General features: G+C 44.5%; 1 protein-coding gene across 3 annotated transcripts in view; it reads right to left on the bottom strand.

Moving 5' to 3' along the window:
* Window positions 1-20,147, bottom strand: part of CYFIP2 (cytoplasmic FMR1 interacting protein 2) — a 125,480-nt gene that overhangs the window by 8,043 nt on the left and 97,290 nt on the right. For all 3 annotated transcript variants that reach the window (XM_059174150.1, XM_059174152.1, XM_059174151.1), the window contains 2 exons: window positions 4,679-4,751; window positions 4,117-4,211 (listed from right to left, as the gene is read on the bottom strand). In XM_059174150.1, coding sequence (XP_059030133.1) covers window positions 4,117-4,211; window positions 4,679-4,751 — 168 coding nt within the window. The remainder of the gene's footprint in view (window positions 1-4,116; window positions 4,212-4,678; window positions 4,752-20,147) is intronic.

Genomic DNA, 20,147 nt, shown 5'->3' with positions numbered 1-20,147 from the left:
AATTAATCCACAGAGGGAAATAAATCAGGAAACACAATGCAGGAGCCTGTTAGGAAAATGGGCCAGGAGCTCAGTTGTCATGACAACTATAAACTGAGAGAAGTCCAGGACAAAACTGTGAATTGGGGAAGATGAGTTTGACAATGTGTTTCAAGCATGAAGCAGAGGGAACTCTGATTCATGGTGATGCATCTTGCTTCCCTAGGCAGAGAAAGCTCCTGAGCAGAAAAGAGATCATTCAGGTTGCCACAGGTGGCTAGAAATAGGTCTTTTAAAAAAATCCTGAGCCATGGGGAGCCTGGGTGGCTCAGTGGGTTAAAGCCTCTGCCTTCAGCTTAGGTCATGATTCCAGGGTACTGGGATTGAGCCCTGCATCAGGCTCTCTGCTCAGCAGGAAGCCTGCTTCCTCCTCTCTCTCTCTGCCTGCCTCTCTGCCTACTTGTGATCTCTGTCAAATAAATAAATAAAAAATCTTAAAAAAAAAAAAAATCCTGAGCCTAGTGCTTGATTCTGTTCTTACCAGGCAACACTCTGTGCTGGTATTTGGACCCTGAAAGGCCTCTCCACTCAGAGCGTGCCAGGCGCAAGGAAGATGGTCAGTAAAAACATAAAGGACCCATATTTGTTCTCAACTCATGAATATTCTTCTTTGTAAATTAACACACTGACTTCTGGTTTACAAATTAATCTCGTGTGCATCTAGTTAGTGGAAATCAACCCCCAAGGCCTGACTATCGTGGTGGGGAACTAAAAACTAGCCATGGGGTTTACAAATCTGCAGATAGACTTGGAACTCTTGTGACCTCCCACGACAGCCAACCAAAAAGCGCCCCCGAAAGAACACGTCCAGGGGCTTTGCCATTCCTCAGAAAAGCGTTCACCCTTCAGTTTCTCCTGGGAACTGGAAAAGTAATATAGTAGCTTGGGTCAATATGGAAAAACACTTCCAAAAAGTCATTAAGAAAATAAAAATCTCCCACAAACCCCACTACCTAGAAATGAGGTTTCTTAGGATACTGATCTATGATTTGTGTTAATGTATGTGAGTGTGCCTACACATCTACAGCTAACAATTTGGATCAGATTATCTTGCTTTTTTTTTTTTCTCTTCAAATAGCAGCAATCTACAAAGCCATTTCCTTCAATATTTTCAGTAACATAATTTTTTAATGGCTACAGAAAGTGGCCACTGACAGAGCCACCATTTATCGAGCCTTCTATGCTTAATGGTTATTTTTAAGTGTTTACAATTTTTCATTATTACAGATAATTCTTAAGCAACCGTCCTCACACGCGACCCTTTTTAAGCTTGTCTCTGATTATTTGCTTAGGATTAAATCCTAGAAATAGAATTCTGCAGTTGAAGTGGGTACATATTTTAAAAGGCTTTTGCAACATCGTAGCAAACGAGTCTGAAGGAAAGCTGAGCCACTCTGTACCATCCCCTTCTTATACCTTCCCTAGCTCTCTCTTATCAGTAAGGAAAGTTCTCTGCCAACTTGAGGGATGAAAAATTATACCCCTTCTTCTAATTTCCATTTCAGTGATTGCTGGTAAGGCTGAACACTTTTGCTGTTTTTTAGGGTGTGAGTTTTCTTCCATGTCCTTTTTCCTTTGGGTAGGTCTATCCTTCCCTTCTTGCTTTGAAAAAGTGCATTGAACTGTTTGCAGCAAAGGCCCCCACTTTGTGACTTGGTGTTATATACATATATATTGTGTATGTTTCACATAAATTTCATCCATTTCTTTTCTGTTCTACTCAGTGCAGGATTTTTCTCTCTTTCTGCCATGCTTTTCTGGATTAACAAGAGAACAAAAAAAGCATCTGTGAAAATAAACGTGGAAATACACTTCTGCATGGAATACTTTGATTACATTTAGTACACGCTGGAGGAAAATGATAGCTCAACAGTCCTTTCTATAATGCCTTGTGTTTTTTGAAAAAAATTTTTTTTACTCATTTTTGTTCATCATGACATTCCTGAAAGGCAACAAGGGCAGCAAAGCAGCTCTTAACCCATTTCACAGGTGGGGAGACATAGACCAAGATAGTAAGTGGCTAGCCCCAGATTGGGCATCAGTTCAAGTGTGAAGCTGGGACAAGAACCCCTGTCTTCTACCTCCTGCCAGAGTGCGCTTTCCATGAGACTACCTTAGTGTGTCCCCAAAATAAATGGAAATAGGGCAATACCATTAAAACCTCTTGACTTTAAACTATGGGGCGGAATCTCCCCGTCTTGGACTGAGATATTATGTAAGTCCCCTACACTCCAGTAAGCTTGGAAGGTAACATTTTGTTAACTTTTCTTTGGTCTTTGGGACGACTAAGTTTCCTTGAGGGCCAGTGAGTAGAAAACTGGTACTTCCTTTGCAGCAGAGCGTCTAGGCTTTTGTTTGACAAAGACTCGGCATTTGACAAATTGAGATTTCTATTTGTCCCAAGGAAATTGTGTTCACCAGAACAGGGAAGGAATTCATAGTCTCCTAAGTGGAAACACATGCCAAACCCTGGGTGCGAGAGGCCAGATTCTTGTAGGATGACACCAACAGCGGAGCACACACATTTCTATGTCGCTGGCTTGGGGGATTTCTCCCTAAAAGGAAATCTTTCGAGGACTCCTCTGTTCAGCCTCTGAAGGCCAAAAAAGAAAATGTGTGCACTCCGCAGGGTCTGAAATCTCTTTGTGTTGACTCAAGAACCCAAATACCACTGAACATGTAGTCACTGTTTGCAGGAGGAAATGGGTGGCACGCAGGTGGTCTGGCCAGGGTTGCTGATCGGGGGACACCTGAGCGGATCTCGTCCTCAATGTGTTCCAGATACCTGCCCTGATTTCTGAGTGAACAGGCTGCCTTCTGCCCCCTGCTGAGGATCTGAGCCCTTCAGGCTCCTCTGCTTTTGTGATGAGAGCAGAGAGGAGCCCCAGAATGGAAGTTCAAGTACAGATTTGAATCCTAACCCTTCTGCACAGTTGGCAAAGGCAGGAAACGGACCACCCCAGCTTGTCTCATCACGGTGCCCCATTTCTCTTTCTCAGGAATTTCTCCCCTGCCCACTTCCCTGGGCAGATTACTCAAGTCACTGTGAACGGAGACGCAGCACATGCTTTCAGCCACCTCCCTCCTCTTTTCTCTTCCTTCCTGACTCCTGCCACAGTCTGTGAGTTCTCTGAGGCAGGGGTCCTTCCCCACTTGTCTCCATGTTCAGAACAATACTGGTTTGTAAAACTTAAGTTTATTTTCCAAGATTTTATTTTAAGTAATCTCTATACCCAACGTGGGGCTCAAACTCACAGCCCCGAGATCAAGAGTCATGTGCTTTACAGACTCAGCCAGCCAGGCACCTCTGTAAAACTTAATTTTAATTACAGATTTAGCCTATGAGCTTATTCACTTTGGAAAGTATTTGAACACTACAGAGAAAGCTGAAGTCTCCTGACCCAGGAGATCATCACCCCATCGCTGTCTCTCTTATCTCTCTTCAGAGGGTCCCGCCATGAGGAACCATAAGTATTATCATGTTTTAGGAATACTTTCACTGGTAGGGTTTTTGTATGCTTTTTTCTCCTAACCACACGTTTACGCTCTGTCCACACTGATGCACGCAGACCTCATCTTTCCTTTCCATTATTATGTACCAAGTAGTCAACGTTTAGATAACTTTTCCACATTTTATTTAGTCAACTCTCTACTGGTTGTCTCTAGTTTTTGCTTTAATGAACAATGCTAAAGTAAACATCTGTGTTCTTGCAGGTGTTTTTCTAGCAAAGATACCCAGAAATGAACTGCTTCTGGTTCTCAGGGCATGTGGATTTTTAATTCTGAGAGTTGACTTAGCCGAATTCTTGATATCAAACAGGAGCATAACAGATGATTGCCTGACTTCCTTCTTTCTTGACACAATAGCTGATATATGGCGTAGAAGAAAGAACTCAGGCCTGGGAAATAGCAAATCTCCTTCCAGACCCGACCCTGCCACTAGCAGGCTTGGTAGACATGCTTCCTTACCCTCTCCTGGGCCTCAGTTTCCTAGTCTGTAAAATGATGGGGTTGGACCAACTGCTCTCCCTCTCAAGTTCCTGTTGGTTCTCAGAGTCTGGGGCAGAAGGGTCCTACCTGGGGGGTCCCCAGCCGCTCTATCAGAGGGACGAGGTGAAGTGGGGCATACTTGGCTTCCAGGCGTTTCATGCGGACCTCCAGACGCTCCCCTTCTGCAAAAGAAGCAGCAGAGCAGAAAATGAGACTCAGGGTACCCGGGGGAAACGGAGGAAGGGAAAACTCTCAGGGGACCACTGACTGATCTGTGCTCCCAAACTTGGACGGACTGTGCAGAACTGCTCTCCTTCGTTCTAAAGTGTGATTCGAACTTACTACAAGGAAAAACGTTCTGGTGTCTGTCCAATGACAGAATTATCAGCCTTGTGGGGTGGTGAGTTCCCCATCATTTGGAAGAGTTAAACCAAGGCTAGACAGGAATGCACTAGGAATGATCTAGAAAGACCAAGGAACAAGGCCTGAAATGTCACTTCCAACTCTGAAATTCTATGAATATTGAATAGCTGCCCAAAGCTTTATTTAACTTTTCCTTTTCTGACGGCAGATCTGAGTTTATTGGGATTAAGTGAGTGTCAAGTTCAAATGCAAGTTGGCTATTTAGCTGTTGTTAGTGGTTTCTTACCTTTGATGTAGACTCTAGGCAAGATGTTTTGGAAGGGTGCAGCATGGAGCAAATCACAGACTTCCTCCTGAGACTGCAAACAGAGATGGAAGGAAAGAAAGGAAAAACAATTCTTATTTTATCTTATTTAAATATTTTATTTATTTATTTGGCAGACAGAGATCACAAGTGGGCAGAGAGGCAGGTAGAGGCAGAGAAAGGAGGAAGCAGAGAGCCCGAAGTGGGGCTCGATCCCAGGACCCTGCAATCATGGCCCGAGTAGAAAGCAGGGGCTTTATTTAACCCACTGGGCCACCCAGGTGCCCCAACAATTCTAATTTTTAACCATGAAGGATTTTCATTCCTAGAACTTTGAGCACCACAGTCAGCCAGGATTCGAATTCTGGCTTCTCCTCTTACTAGCTGTGGCACCTTGGACAAGTTGCTTAACCTCTCTGAGCCTATTTGTCTGCAAAATGAGGACCAGAAGAGTACTTATTTAATGAGATTTTGTAAAGATTGAGTGAGAGAATGCATAACCTTTTAGCATAACCTCTGACACATAATGAGTGTGCAATGCACTTCCATTATAATCTTATGAAGAATCTGTGGAGGATTTCACATGAGTGACAGAGGAATGGAACAGAGCTGGTGAGCCCAGACTGGGCTGTGAAGCCTGTAGGCTCCAAGTAGGCGGCTGGGCCCATCTGCCAACCCACCCTATAGACAACCAACTACTGAGAAAAGAGAAACCAAAACCCAGGACAGATGGGTTTTGATGGTGACTTGTTATGCAAATAAAGTGAGCTTTACAACCACTTGAAAAGAAGGAAACATCTGGGAAGGACAGGCCTGGGGGATAGAGTCTAATGGGCTGACTGTCCCAGGGCCAGTTTGTGATCACTGGACTTAAGAACAGGGGATGGGGTAAGGGGACTTAGAGAAGCCACTCTCCATGACTCTTGGTTTCTCTTCCTTAAACTGTGGGGATTTGGACTAGGTAAGATCCAGACTTCATTCAGCTCTGGCACTCTTGGATCTGAGAAAATCAGGATTGTGAGTGCTCCTGGCTTGCCTTCTCCAGACGTGGGTGGAATGCGCTGCCCTAGAAATCTGGAAGGCTGGCCGCTCATGGTGGGGAATCTCCAAACTCCTTTTTCACTCTGGGTCACTCCTTAAAGTGAGGCTAGCAGAGCAAAAACGAGTGAACCCTTCAAAGGGCCCTGCCTGAGTGTCATGCTTAATATCTTAGCCAGAGGGGAAATTTTCCCTCCTTTTTAAGCTATGTCTCTCGTAACCACTAAATCAAATAATCTGGTATTGATTGCTATTTCTAAACATGGGCCCTTGGATTCATCATATAATCTATAACTTGGCTTACTGGTCATGATATTCTTTAATTCACTAATTACACTGGTTGATTTTCAATGATGAACCAGCCTTGCATTCTGGGCAGAAATCTCACATGGTTGTGATACATGATGCTTTTAATATATTGTTGGAATTGATTTGCTAATATTTTGTTGAGGATATCTACTCTATATTCATGAGAGGCACTGATTTGCTGTTTTCTTTTCAAGTGTCTTTGATCTTGATAATAGGATAATGCTGATCTTGTAAGATAAATTGGGATGAGTTCCCCTCTATACTGTATTTTGGAAACAACTGTGAATTGTTATTATTTCTTCCTGAAATGTTCAGGAGAATTCACAAGTGAAACCATCTGCATGTGTAGTTTTCTTTGTTGGAAGTTTTTTTGTTTTTTGCTTTGTTTTGTTTTTAAATTAGAAATAAGATTTCTTTAATAGATGATTCAGGATACCAATTTTTTTCTCAAGTGAGTTTTGGGGGTTTATATGTATCAAGGACATGGCTCCTTTCACCAATCCCAAACTCCAGACTTGGCTATCCAGTTCCTTGCTGGATATCACCACCTGGATATTCCGCACCTCATTTCCAAAGTTGACCCTTTCCCCACTTCCTCCCTAGGGTTCCTCTGCTCACAGAAACACATGACCATCTCCTTACCTGCCCAAGCCTAAAACCTGGGGCTCACTTCCTCTCTCTTCTTCACTTCCCATAACCATTAAATCTTCATGTCTCTGGCTTCTTTCCACATTCCTTCCCACTGGCTACTACAACACTCTGAGCTCCTTTATGTGTGGGGATGCTGTTTCTAATTTTGCCTCTAACATCCCCTAGGATGTAACAGTTTCTCAATAATTATTGATTAATGAATGCATATTTGTTAGCTCATATTTTTCTTAGATGAATAAATTTATTTAGCCACATATTTAGCCTCCAAGTATGAGAATACCATTACATCCATTCATCCAACAAATACTGGTTGAGTGTCTGGCACTGTTCTAGGCTTTGCAGATATGATGTTGAACACGTTAGACTGGATCTTTGCCCTCATGGAATTTATGTTCTAGTTGATAGAGACAGATAAAAGCAAGCAAACAAATCAGAAAAGTTCAGATAGTGATGAAAGAAAACAGGGTAATAGGCTAGAGAGGACTGGGAATGGAGGAGGGACTGTTTGAGGAAGGGTGATTAGGAGAAAACTTTGGAGGGAGAGACTTTTGAAAGATAGAATGAAGCGAGGGAACCAGCCATGCAGATATGAGGTCAGAGCATTCCAGTACAAAGGCCCTGGGGCAGAAAGTAAGCCAGAGCATAGTATGCCATGCTGGGAATCATGGTCTAGACTGAGGCTCTAATGATAGGGAGGGACCACTTCTTGTGGGGCCATAGGCATGGTATGAAGTCTGGATTTTCTCCTAAGTGCAGTGAGGAACCATGGAGGTATTTTAAACAGAGGACTGGTTATGATAGTTCTGCTGACAAGTCTTCCAATGTTTCCTCTTTTCTTCCAATCCCTAGAAATTTCTTACTAGAGAAGCTGCCCATTGCATGAACTTACTAGAAAAGTTGCCTGTCACATGAACTATCAGCTTTCTATTTTATTAATGTAAATAAAATTGACGTTGGGTGCCCCCTTAGGGGATGGAGGAAGGAAGAAGCTTCTGGGTCCTCTACAACAAGAGCAAAGTTGTTGCTTTACTCATTTTACAAGATGAGCTTCCCTTTCAGATTTCTTTGGGAGGGGCAAGAGTGTTCCATTTATCCCTCTCTACATATACCCCTGTCCTCCAATTAACAACTGTAGGGGCAAGGGGAACTTCCTTCTGGCATGTACTTCCTGTGTGTTCTCTACCTCCTAAAGCAATTTGTTGAAGGTGAGAAAAGACAGAAGAATGTGCTTTCCTAATAGAGGTGGGAAAGCATCTGCCTGAAAGGTCCTAGAGGATGAGCTATGTGGCCATTTGCATAATGAGGTGGCTATAAACCCTGCAACACCTTTCAGGGAAGGTATCTGTTTGGCATTCCTTAGATGAGGCCATTGCAGCTGATAAAAATGTCCAGTTTAGAGCACACAAAGGCTTGGGTCAGGGAACCCAACAAGCCTCTGTCGTGGGCATCTACACTAATGGGTCAACCTCCTCCTTACCTAATTAATCTCTAAGGACCCACATTTGGCCTTCCACTGTGCTCAGGAACCCATCCAGCCCTTGGCATGTGAAGTGCCTGGAGAGTGGGTTTCTTCCCCACATGCCCCTGGCTCCTTCTGCTGCAGCCGTAACTAACAGCTTTTGTTATCTGAGTGTACCATCTGTGCTCCCATCATAGAATTTTTACCTTCTCTCTGGAAGGCTCCCAAACCTACCTCTTGCCCGCACTCCCTTTGCTTAATAAATTCCCACTCTTCTTTCAGATCTCAAGTCAGCTACCATTCCTTCAAGGAGACTTTCTTGACCCCCTCAAGAAAGGGGGTGGTTCTGAGCCTGGGTGGGTTCCTTAGGTGTCCTCAAAGAATCAAGTTCTTTTCCTTTCAACGTTTGAACTAAATTTTTTTTATACTTTATCCTTGCCTACCCATGACTATTTGATTAACATCTACCTCCCCCTACTGGAATGTAACCTTCACGCCGGTAGGGACGATGTCTATTTTTGACTATATTTTAGTCCCAACAGTGAACCCAGTTAGATGGCAAATGCCCAGTAAACATGCACAATGAAAACTTAATGTCTGCAGCATATAAGGGAATTGAGACTTAGGACAGCATCTCTCTTGTTCTAGAATTTCTAGAATGTGGGCCCATCTTATGTGGGCCTGCATGTTTCCCTTTACTACTAATCAAAGTATTTTCTTTTCAGTTTTATTGATTACCCTGTGTAAATTATATGAAGCATTTTAAAGAAATGCTACAAGTGGTGGGATTTGCAGGTGTTCTTGATTTTCTATTCCTCTCTTTCTCCCTGTTTCCTTCCCCCCTACTTTTTATGTATATACTGAATTTTCTACATTGAACATATATTACTTTTAAAAAATTGATTTGAAAAAACTCTGAAAGTAACTACTTTTTAACTTTAAAATATGGAGCTATGGGGGTTTTGAGCTGGCATTAGAGAGAAGGAAATGAATTCCTAGCATGCCACATGGTCTAGCAAGGAATAAATATCTGCATAAATTTAATAACGCAAACAACACATATCGTGTATGCTTTTGCTTTGTTTTGTTTTCTTTAAGCTACACTGAAGGGTAAGTTACAGATGCAGAAGAAAATACAAATGTTACAAAAATACAGCTTTGAGCACAGAGAAGTAAAAGTATAGCTGACACAGGGTATGAGTTTGTGGAAGTGTTAGAAGTGAAGTTGGGGATGTTAGTTTCCTCATCTTGTACAGACAGGAGTCAAGATAGTAAATACTGTTACAATAAGAAGCCACAGTGGTGTACGTATATTATCTCTGATTACAACAGAAGCAACAGAGGTAATAAGTAACAATCAAATATTAAAAGGAAGTGAGGGGAGAGATGTAAATGAGCTGAAATCTCATCTTTCCAACGGGGGAGTCAGTAAGTCCTGTCTAGAGCTGCCAATAAGAAACAGAAGCCATCCTCCTATTATTAAGCATCATGGAGAGAACGACAAGATCTAGAAATAGAAATGATGAACACAAGTTGCCTTGGGGGCTGGGATACAGGTGGGAAGAGGTGCCACGGGGCTTAGAATGATGATTCTCATCATAAGCTCATCTGTATTATTTGATTTATCATGTGCAATTAAGAACAACTTAAATGGAACAAAATGAAGAGGTCGGATTAAATGGTCTCTGAGAGTCTTTCCCTAGAAGCGAGAACCTATACCAACATAATTGCTTCATTCTTCAGGGAAGGAGAGGCAATGAGCACTTACTGAACGCTAACTCTGTGCCAGGTGCTTTGTACCTGTCATCTGCTTTGCACTCCAGAATAGTCTAGGAGGTAGACTTACGGTTTCCATCCTTCAGGCCAAAGGCACTGAGACTCTCGGGGAGGTGACGTTTCCTACCCAGGCCCATGTGGCATTAAAGAAGCAGTAGGGCTGACAGGATTAAGGGCAAAGGCCGCTTCACTTTGATACCCATGGCTTCTCCTTGGCAGCCCGTGTGGGCAAAGCCTGAGGAAGTGTGGATTATTTCCCCCCTCAAGATACATATGCACGTTGGAAAAAAGAAGTAAAATTATCAAAAATAGAAACAGGAGAAGATTACTTAAAGCCTCATCACCTGAGAAACTTCTTAGCCTCACTCATATCTGATAGGATCATATCATTTGTTGCTGTATTCACTGGGCTTTTAGTCGTAGCTACTAATGTTCCTTAAACTTAAAAAGTTGTGACTTATATACAGGCAGTTTGAAGAATGAAGAGTCTTGAGCCAGATTCTAGCCCAAGAAACAGGGAATTACTGAAAACTCTCTTTTCCGATATCCAGAGGTAACCCCCATCCTGAATCTGTGTAAGTAATTTCTTTGCAGGCCACTAATTTTCAGAGATCTGCTGGTTTGATACTTAGGCAAACAAGAGGACCGCTCACGTGGCCAATTTGCGCCTATAAATTGATTCTTTCTCCAGCCTCCCAACCTCTACTCAACCTTAATCCTTCCCTGAGAGCCCCATTCAAACTTTACCTCCTAGGAGTCTTCCAAGCCCCTCCAGTCTACAGTGGTTTTCTTTTTAAAAACTTACCCGAGTCTTTATTAATTCAGGGCCCCACCAAGCTGTCTGTGGGCTGAACGGTCTAATCTAGCCCCAGTCCAGGGCCCTAAAGTCTGTGATTCATCCCATGAAAACACTGACTGAGAGTCTTCTTGGAAGGACCAGCTATAGAGAATATGGGTATATCAACTAGAGATCAAGCAAGGTCTAAATCGAACACTTTCTTTTGGACTAGGATATAGTCTGAGCAGAAAAGAAATCATTCATTTCAACAAATGGTAAGCATGTATTATACACAAGTCTCTTGGCAAGATGCTGGAGACACAATGGTGAACGGGGCAGACCTGACGCATGCTGCTTATCAAGATGATGAGGAAAACAAGCAGATGGAAAATCGTGGGAATTGCTACAGTTGGGGCATGCATGGGGCTAGAGCAATACATAAGAGGGGCAACCAACTCAGGCTTTTGGGGAGGATGATAAGGTAGGCTTTCAGGAGAAGGGGACAGTAAACTGAGACCCAAGCCAGGGGTAAGTGTTGGACAGGTGAGGGAGAACACTTCCTGCAAAGGCCCAGGAGCGAGAGGGAACAATAGGGTAAGGGGCTGACAGCTGAAAAGACTGAAGCCTCTGGTGCTGGGGAAGGTAGTATGAGATGAGGAAGGAGGGGGAAGCAGGAGGCAGATCAGGAAGGATCTCACAAGCCCCACTCGGGCATCTGAATGCCACCTTGCTGGTTTCCATCAGGGAAATTGGCAGTTTCACCTTCTGGCTGCAAGAGAGAGAAAGGATTGTGGTGGGGGGTGGGGGAGAGAGGAAAGATGTATTGAGATAGTCCAAGCAAGAAAGAGTAGGGAGTGGTGGCAGAGGAGACAGAGAGGAGGGAGCAGATGTCAGAGACCTGCTGTCAGATGGGAAACAGGAGCAGAAAAGGAAAGGACACCCACGCCCACCTGTTGACAGGGTCTGAGGACACAGTGAGTTTGCAGGTGGCAGGGAGCTGAGATCAGATCTGGGCAGGATGAATGTCTGATATCTGTGCACGTCCAAGAGAAGATGTCTAAAGGGGACCTAGAGGTAACGTGTGGGGCCCTAGAACCTGGGGAATGGATCTGAACTTGGGAATCACCTTCATGAGGATGAAAACTGACTCCAGGGGAGGGAAATAAATCAGTGAAAAGGCAGGTGTGGGTGGGCATTTCTCAAGGTGACCAGACCCTTACACATACTTCAGCTCTTTGGACACTATGAGACCAAAGAAAGAGAGGGTGCAAAGAAATCAAAGTGGGACTGATAAATTCTGGGAACTTTGGTGTCCACCTGAAGAGAGATGACAGGCCACCTGCCAAACCAGGTGTAGGGAAGAAGGCTACTCCTATGCACCTGGTGCTGCCCCTTCCTCCCTTCACCAAACATCCTCTGAGCGCTTGCTCTGTGATCCGACACACAGCCTAAGAGCACAGAGATGAGGATGGGGTCCTTCACTGGGTGCAGAGGGGCCTGGATGCTGCAGGAAACTCCGAGGGCAGGGAAGACCAGAAAAACCACATTTGAATGATGTTTCCAATGTAGTGGGGGAAGAGCTCAGGACACCTGTGACTGGGAAACAAAGGGCTCTGAAGACTGGGAGGTGGGACAATGACACCAGGTGCCTGGCAGAGAATAGGCCTTTGGTAAGGTGTGTGCTGAACAGAGCTGGTGAGGGCCCTGGGACGGTTCGAGAGAATAGGCCAGGTCCCGAAACACAGGCAAGGTGCAATTGTGCACTCGCAGGCAGAGGCCGAGGGGGACAAGATCCAGATCAGTGTGAAGAGAGCAGGAAACCATCTGCTGAGGCTCCAAAGAGAGGGGTGGGCTGACAGGGCTGCAGGCAGTCAGAAGTTAGGCTCTCGGTTTTGCGGACTTGCAGAAAAGCCTGGGTCAAAGCCTCTTTGCTCTGGGAACAGGAGAGAAGAAACTCACGGGAGCTGTGGGCCTGCTTATGAAGCCCTGGTGACTTCACCTTCATCACCTCACTTGAAACAAAGATCATAAAATCAGAATAGGTATTTCCCTGCTATCCAGAAATAGAGCGTTCGAATGAAACCTTTCCTAACCCCAGTGGCAGAAAGCAAAGCAATGATCCCTAATTTATATGTAAAAAATTTGAACATTCCTAGACCTTAAAAACAACCTCTCTTAGGCTTCTCTGCTACCTCAGGACACATCTTTCTAGAGAATGTGCAAAATAAATTAAGATGAAGCCCAGACAGAGCACAGTGCAGAGCGCTGGTAGGCTGATGCTAGGTTCTGAGGGTAGTTTCTGGGGCACAGTTCTGTGCGGGGTGGCGGGGGGCACTCGTGCTGCCTCTAGAGAGACTTGCTGCAAAACAGCTGAATGCCCCTCTTGCTTTTTGCCTTTATTTCCCTGAAAGCAATATCGTCTTTGGATTTCTTCTGGTTAGAGAAAACAGACACCACTGTAAGAGTCCATTGTAAAAGCAAAGTGGCAGAATGTGAACTTTCAAAGATAGGGGATCCTTGCCCTTGGCCCCAGCATTTTGGGGGTGTGGAAAATAAGGCTGAGAGGATTTCATCTCTTCCTTGGACTCTCGTAGCTATTAGGTACGGAGGCAAAACTTGAACCCAGGATTTCTAAATCCAAAGATGCACCTGGGAGTCAGGCTGACATCAGGCTGGGACAAACCCATATAACTCAGCCTTGCCTTTTCCTGGGGCTCTTCTTGATGCATTTCTGGTCTTATTCTGTGTAACGGTCTCCAGACTTAGTGACACTCCTTTAATTGTAAGGCACTGTGTATTCTTCTGGATGTGGGCAGAGGAAAAGAGCTGAGATCTCTCAGAATTCTCTTGCTGACCTGGGCCTGGCCACTGGGCCACCTTCCTAAACCAGCCTTATCCTGTTCTTTCATTCGGCTCTACTGTCAAGCTCTACAGCCTTGAGGAAGACACAGATCCTTCTCCTGAGGTCAAAGGCAGGAAGAACGAGTGCCTGTAGCAAGTCTCCAAATGGGAACGCTTTTTTTTTTTTTTTTAAATTGCAAGTGGCCATTTGGAACCTACTGGGTGGCAAATGTTCTTACCATCTGAGTTTCCCTTACTCCTCATTAGGTCCAGTGGGCACAACCCCCACAAGACATCTCCTTCCCAACCACTGAGCTGCACACCCTACAAGCTGGGTGTTACGAGGGAGGGCCTGGCCTAACAATGTGGCCAATGCAACAGCAAAGGCCCCAGGAAATGATATTCATTGCAAATCACTGGAATGAGAAATCAGCAGATTCATGGACTGGGAAAAAATGGAATTAAGTCTTCCTTGAATCATGCTGCCTTGAAACAGAACCGGCTGACTGGTTAATAATATCCAGCTCGTGTTCTACGCTTTGCCATATTGCCTTGCTGTCTATATTGGAGTTTGCATCTGACCAAGAAGACGTGGGCATCTTGGTTGCCTCCTAGGTACCAAAGCAGGATGCATTCCGGCGCCGAGAGGGTAGGAAGCCTAAGCAGGTTCCAGGGATCTTTGGCTACTTTGCTTTCTTTGGGGGATAACGTCATCTTGTCAGGGTTTGTTTATTTTGGGGGAAGGGGCTAATGATTTCCAGCCGAGGTGACAAAAAGCACGGCCCAGGATTGCTAGGAGTGGTTTAGGAAGACAGTATCCTGTCCACCCAGTCTAGCGGGCGCCACGCACGCCACAGACACCAGAGACTGACTATTTATAATGATCGTTTTCTGGTAGATGTATTTGGTTCTTTAAAAATCAATATATTATGGTAATATTTCAAAAGAATGAAGGGAAACATATCAAGGAAGGAGACCTTCTCATGATTTGCGGCAGGCAGCAGGAGGCAAGCAGAGGCCCTGGGGTCATCTCCTGTCCCACCCCTGACTGAGGCAGTGGCTCCCTTTGGAGAGGATTTTGACTACACGTTCAGGCTCAGCGGGATCGATTATGACTGCCTGCCTTGGGCTAGCAGAGGAGCGAGGGCACTGAAGTTACGAATCTGTTATCCTTGATCTCTAAAACCCCCCACCCCCACCAACATGCTCGTTACTTTATATGTGTTCATTGAGCTGACATTTGTCATTTTTTTCTGAAAATTCACCCAATATTTAATTCAGGCAAGGGCTGTCCCCTGAAAAACTTAATTTGGTAGATTTTCCCCCAGGCTTTACTAAGATATAACGGACATACAAAACTGTGTCACTTTAAGGGGCACAATGTGATTTTTCTTTTTGAAGATTTTATTTAGTTATTTGAAAGCAAGAGAGAGCGTGAGAAGGGGGAAGGGAAGAGGAAGAAGCAGGCTCCCCGCTGAGCAGGGAGCCCCACGAGAGGCTCTATTCCAGGACCCTAAGATCTTGACTGGAGCCCACGGCAGACATTTAACTGACTGAGCCACCCAGGTGTCCCTGTGATGATTGGATAATTGGGAAATTGTTACCAGAACACATCTTTCACCTCATACAATTACCCTTTTGTATGTGGTGGTGGTGCTGGGGAGGTCCTATAAGATCTACTCTCTTTCAAGTATACGACACAGTATTGCTAACTCTGGGTACCATGCTGTATAGGACATCACAGCAGATATGTTTTTAGAGTTGCTACTCTAAGCTTCTTTCTTTTTGCTGCTCAAGTATTTATGCTCAGTTTTGGAAAAAGAAGAAGGAGAAGAAGAAGAAGAAGAAGAAGAAGGAGAAGGAGAAGGAGAAGGAGAAGGAGAAGGAGAAGGAGAAGGAGAAGGAGAAGGAGAAGGAGAAGGAGAAGGAGAAGGAGAAGGAGAAGGAGAAGGAGAAGGAGAAGGAGAAGGAGAAGGAGAAGGAGAAGGAGAAGGAGAAGGAGAAGGAGAAGGAGAAGGAGAAGGAGAAGGAGAAGGAGAAGGAGAAGGAGAAGGAGAAGGAGAAGGAGAAGGAGAAGGAGAAGGAGAAGGAGAAGGAGAAGGAGAAGGAGAAGGAGAAGGAGAAGGAGAAGGAGAAGGAGAAGGAGAAGGAGAAGGAGAAGGAGAAGGAGAAGGAGAAGGAGAAGGAGAAGGAGAAGGAGAAGGAGAAGGAGAAGGAGAAGGAGAAGGAGAAGGAGAAGGAGAAGGAGAAGGAGAAGGAGAAGGAGAAGGAGAAGGAGAAGGAGAAGGAGAAGGAGAAGGAGAAGGAGAAGGAGAAGGAGAAGGAGAAGGAGAAGGAGAAGGAGAAGGAGAAGGAGAAGGAGAAGGAGAAGGAGAAGGAGAAGGAGAAGGAGAAGGAGAAGGAGAAGGAGAAGGAGAAGGAGAAGGAGAAGGAGAAGGAGAAGGAGAAGGAGAAGGAGAAGGAGAAGGAGAAGGAGAAGGAGAAGGAGAAGGAGAAGGAGAAGGAGAAGGAGAAGGAGAAGGAGAAGGAGAAGGAGAAGGAGAAGGAGAAGGAGAAGGAGAAGGAGAAGGAGAAGGAGAAGGAGAAGGAGAAGGAGAAGGAGAAGGAGAAGGAGAAGGAGAAGGAGAAGGAGAAGGAGAAGGAGAAGGAGAAGGAGAAGGAGAAGGAGAAGGAGAAGGAGAAGGAGAAGGAGAAGGAGAAGGAGAAGGAGAAGGAGAAGGAGAAGAAGAAGAAGAAGAAGAAGAAGAAGGAGGAGGAGAAGAAGAGGAGGAGGAAGAAGAAGAAAGAAGGAAAAGAAAATGCTCATGCATTTTTTTTTTAATGGAAGAAATTTATAACCCCACCACCTAGGGGTCATCACTGATAAATTTTGGGCTTTATCCTGTCAGGTTCTTCTACACATGTTAACATTTAAGTATGTATTTTAAAATAATGAGATATGGCTCAGTTGGTTGAGGATCTGCCTTCGGCTCAGGGTCCTGAGATCAAGCCCTGCATCGAGCTCCATGCTCATTAGGGGAGTCTGCTTCTTCCCCTCCCCCTGCCCCTCCTCTCCATTCATGTTTCTCTCTCTCTCTCAGATAAAGATCTTTTAAAAAATAAAATAATGGAGCATAAAACATCTACTCTGCTGTAATCTCTTTTCATCCCTTAGCATATATTATCAACATCTTACAGAACTTCTCCTTTAATGTTTGCTTTGTCTTTGTTTTTGTTTTGGCCTGGAGGAGTCTTATGCTTCCCCACACCCTTGCCTGAGTGACACCCACTTCTCAAAATTATTTGATCAATGATTACCCACTAAAGTACTGGCTATCTTTCTCCAAACCCATCTCAGCAGACTTTGTGTTTTTAGTGGCACTTTTAAAGATCAGGTAACATTTCAAATCAAAAGCCTCTAATAGGAGAATTTCAGACACTGATGGAAAGGGGAAAGGATGCTTTTGTTTGGGGTTGGGGGGGGTCCTCTTGGTGCCCCTTGAATTATAACACCAAGGAAGTCAATGTCAATGAGCACAAGGGTAGAAGCCAAGGATGGTAGGATCTCACCATACCTTGACCTAGACCTTCAGTGCACCTTGGTTTTCTTATCTGTACCCTGACCTTCCAAGTCTGCTGTGAGGCTGCACTGCGCACCCAGGGACAGAGAGTCGTAAGAGATGAATGAGGGTAGGGGATAGGCATGGCTGAATCTTCTGGGTCTCGTGGGTCATGGCTGGGAGCTAGAATTTTAAGTACGAGGAGAAGCCACCTGTCAGTTTTAAGCCAGAGAGTAACAAGATCTGATTTATAATTGTATGAAGGTGCTTTTGCTGCTACCTGGAAAAATCAGCTCTGCCATTTTCTTCCTGAATGCTTCACCTACTAGTAAATTCCACCCTTAACAAGAATGGAAAGGCAGCAACCCTCAAAAAAGCTGGGCTTGAGACATTGCTCTTAAATGGCACCTAGGGAGAAGGTATTATTGTTTTCTTTTCCCTAAAAGACCTTGATGTAGTGGGAAAGCCTCCCCGCCGTGGCCCTTGGGAAGAGGGCAGCTGACGTGGCCCACTGGCTATTCACTCAGGGCCGCTCACAATCTCTTCCTAATTTGGACCAGACAGCTTTCCTGGCTTCATCTGCCTTTCCACGATTCTACACGGATCTTTCCTGCTTATAAATCAAATGGATGGGCAGCAGGAGAGCCCTGGCTGAGTTTAGTACTGGCAGATGCCTCTATAAATTAAAAAAAAAAATAAGGTCAGAAGTAGCTCCTAAGCATATGTTACCAAAAATAAATCTCACCCACTAGCAGAAGTAGCTGGAAAAAAACAAAAACCCTCATAACTTTTCTTCCTCCTTATACACTCTGACCTTGTCTGCTTAAGTGACCCTTTTTCTTCTTAACTTCCCAGATTCCGTAATGAAGTTTCTCCCCACTCAACCCTGTTATGAAAAACACCGAACCTATAAAATATCCAAAAGAATAATGCACATCCTTATAGTCTTGTCATAGTCAGAGTGACCCGTTCTTTTCCCGTTTCTGCTTTGACTCGGTGCATTTTACTAAATCACCGACAGTAAGTAGAAGTCATTGTTTTCCTCGGTCTTTGCTACTTCAGCAGTAAAACTGAGAGGATCCTCAGTACTGTAAGTGCAGGCATTCAAAGATATTCTTGATTTCATATAAGATGCAGCTGATACTACAATGTCCTTAGTTGTCTCTAAAATGTTCCTTTTATAGCCCCCCCTTTCTTTTTTTGGAATCAGGATCCAACCATAATGGGTTTTCTAAAGTGTGAAGAAGTGTGACTGCTCTACACAAAAGGAATTCAAGGAATTCCTTGCTGGGGAACTGCTGTATGCTCCTGCTTCCACATGGGGCTCTCTGCATGGGGCTCTTTCTGGAAGGAGCTAGTGAGTGACCATTGCCGTCAGGCCGCTTTTGGACTTAGCGAGTGCCATGCTCATGCGTATTATTCCTGCTGTTTAGGACAACTCCTAACACCATACGGCTATGAGGGCAGTGATCATGAGATGATTAATAAGGACCAAAAGCTACTGTGAAATTGCACTCTGTCAACAGAGCGAGTACAAGTGAAGATGTTTTGGAATTGGGTTGCAAACATATTTTATTGTAAGGGACCCTCATACAAATTCTTCAATGGATGAATACTTTATTTTCTGTATTGGCTTCAGTTTTAAAATTTTTTCTTTGCTATTAAAACTCATGGACCATGAGGGATTTCTTTCCTTTGTTTCATTTTTTGGGGGTGAAATATTTTTAAATACTGATTTAAGTTTTGGGTTTTTTTTATTTTTATTTTTTATTTTTTAAGTAAACTCTTTGCCCAACATGAGGCTTGAACTCACGACCTCAAGATCAAGGGTCAGATGCTCCACTGACTGAGCCAGTCAGACGCCCCAACTGTAAGGGATTTCTACCAAATACCACAAAACCTCATGTTCCCCAACTCACTCAGCCTGAGGCTAACTGGAGACTTGATTTCTCTTGTGTAAAGGACACCCTACAAATTCAGGATACATATTAAAAAAAAAAAAAAGTGTCAATGTGATCCTACACATGTTGGATTTACATACAACAGCTTCAGATGCTACCTTTAGGCTCCAGTTCTGGGTGGAAAAAACTATGTATCAGTTTTAGCCCATCTCCTAAAGGGAATCATCAAACCAGTCTCAGAACACTATTTTCCTAATATTCTAACTTTTGAGGCAACAAAAAGACAGTTACACTAACACTAATATTTTATGTTTTTGTCTTTGTCAAGCGAGTGTGGAGAAATGAACTGGGAACTGGAGGCTGAGGACCCCTCCGCCCCCTAGGAAACCCACTCTGGTATTCTGGTGGGAGGAGTGTGTGTGGGGCAGGGGAGGGGGTGTACAGGGCCTAACCAGAGAGCCCAGCATTCTAAACATTTCCTTATATGGACACACATGGATGGTTAGTGAAGTGTTCCTTGTATGCTGATGTTAAACCCCAAAGGTACAGGGCCCCAAGAAGCAAGCAACAAATTAGGCTTCCCACACCTAGCTTTGCAAAGAAAGCATGAGCCCCAGCTTCTAGCCCCTCCTGGCCTGGAATTCCAGAGGCAGTAGAAAGCTCGACAGTGATACAGTCCATCTGCTCCTGCTCTGTGGGGCCCTCACTTCCAGGAGTTCTTTGTAAACCTGGCCAAATAAATCTGTGATCTTATCTAATTCTGTGCATCTGTGGGTGTGTTTGTGTGTGGGCGGGTCTGTCCCCACCAATCTGCCCCTCACTTGAATAATGCTGTATGTTACCATGTCTCACCTCTGCTCTTTCTCCCTGCTTCCTGAAGGGTCAAAGGGAAAAGGAATTATGATTCCGGATCAGAGTCACGTCTGGTCAGCTGGGAAAGATCTACAGTCAAGAAACTGGCTTAAGACGTCGCTCCCCACCACCACTCCCCACCCCCGGTGCATGTCAGTGTCTTCCAAGGCTGGCATTTCCTAAAAGGTGGGTATTGGAGATGCAGGGAAATGATATTTAACAACACTGAGTCATGGTGAGAAAGTTCTTTCCTTCTCAGTTTCTGACAGCTGCAATGAGAAAGTCTCCATTTGGCCCCAGCACCTCT

This window comes from Mustela lutreola, chromosome 5 (assembly GCF_030435805.1).
Source record: "Mustela lutreola isolate mMusLut2 chromosome 5, mMusLut2.pri, whole genome shotgun sequence".
NCBI lineage: Eukaryota > Metazoa > Chordata > Mammalia > Carnivora > Mustelidae > Mustela > Mustela lutreola.
The sequence above is the reverse complement of the archived record's forward strand: the minus strand, read 5'-3'. Positions and strand labels throughout refer to the sequence as shown.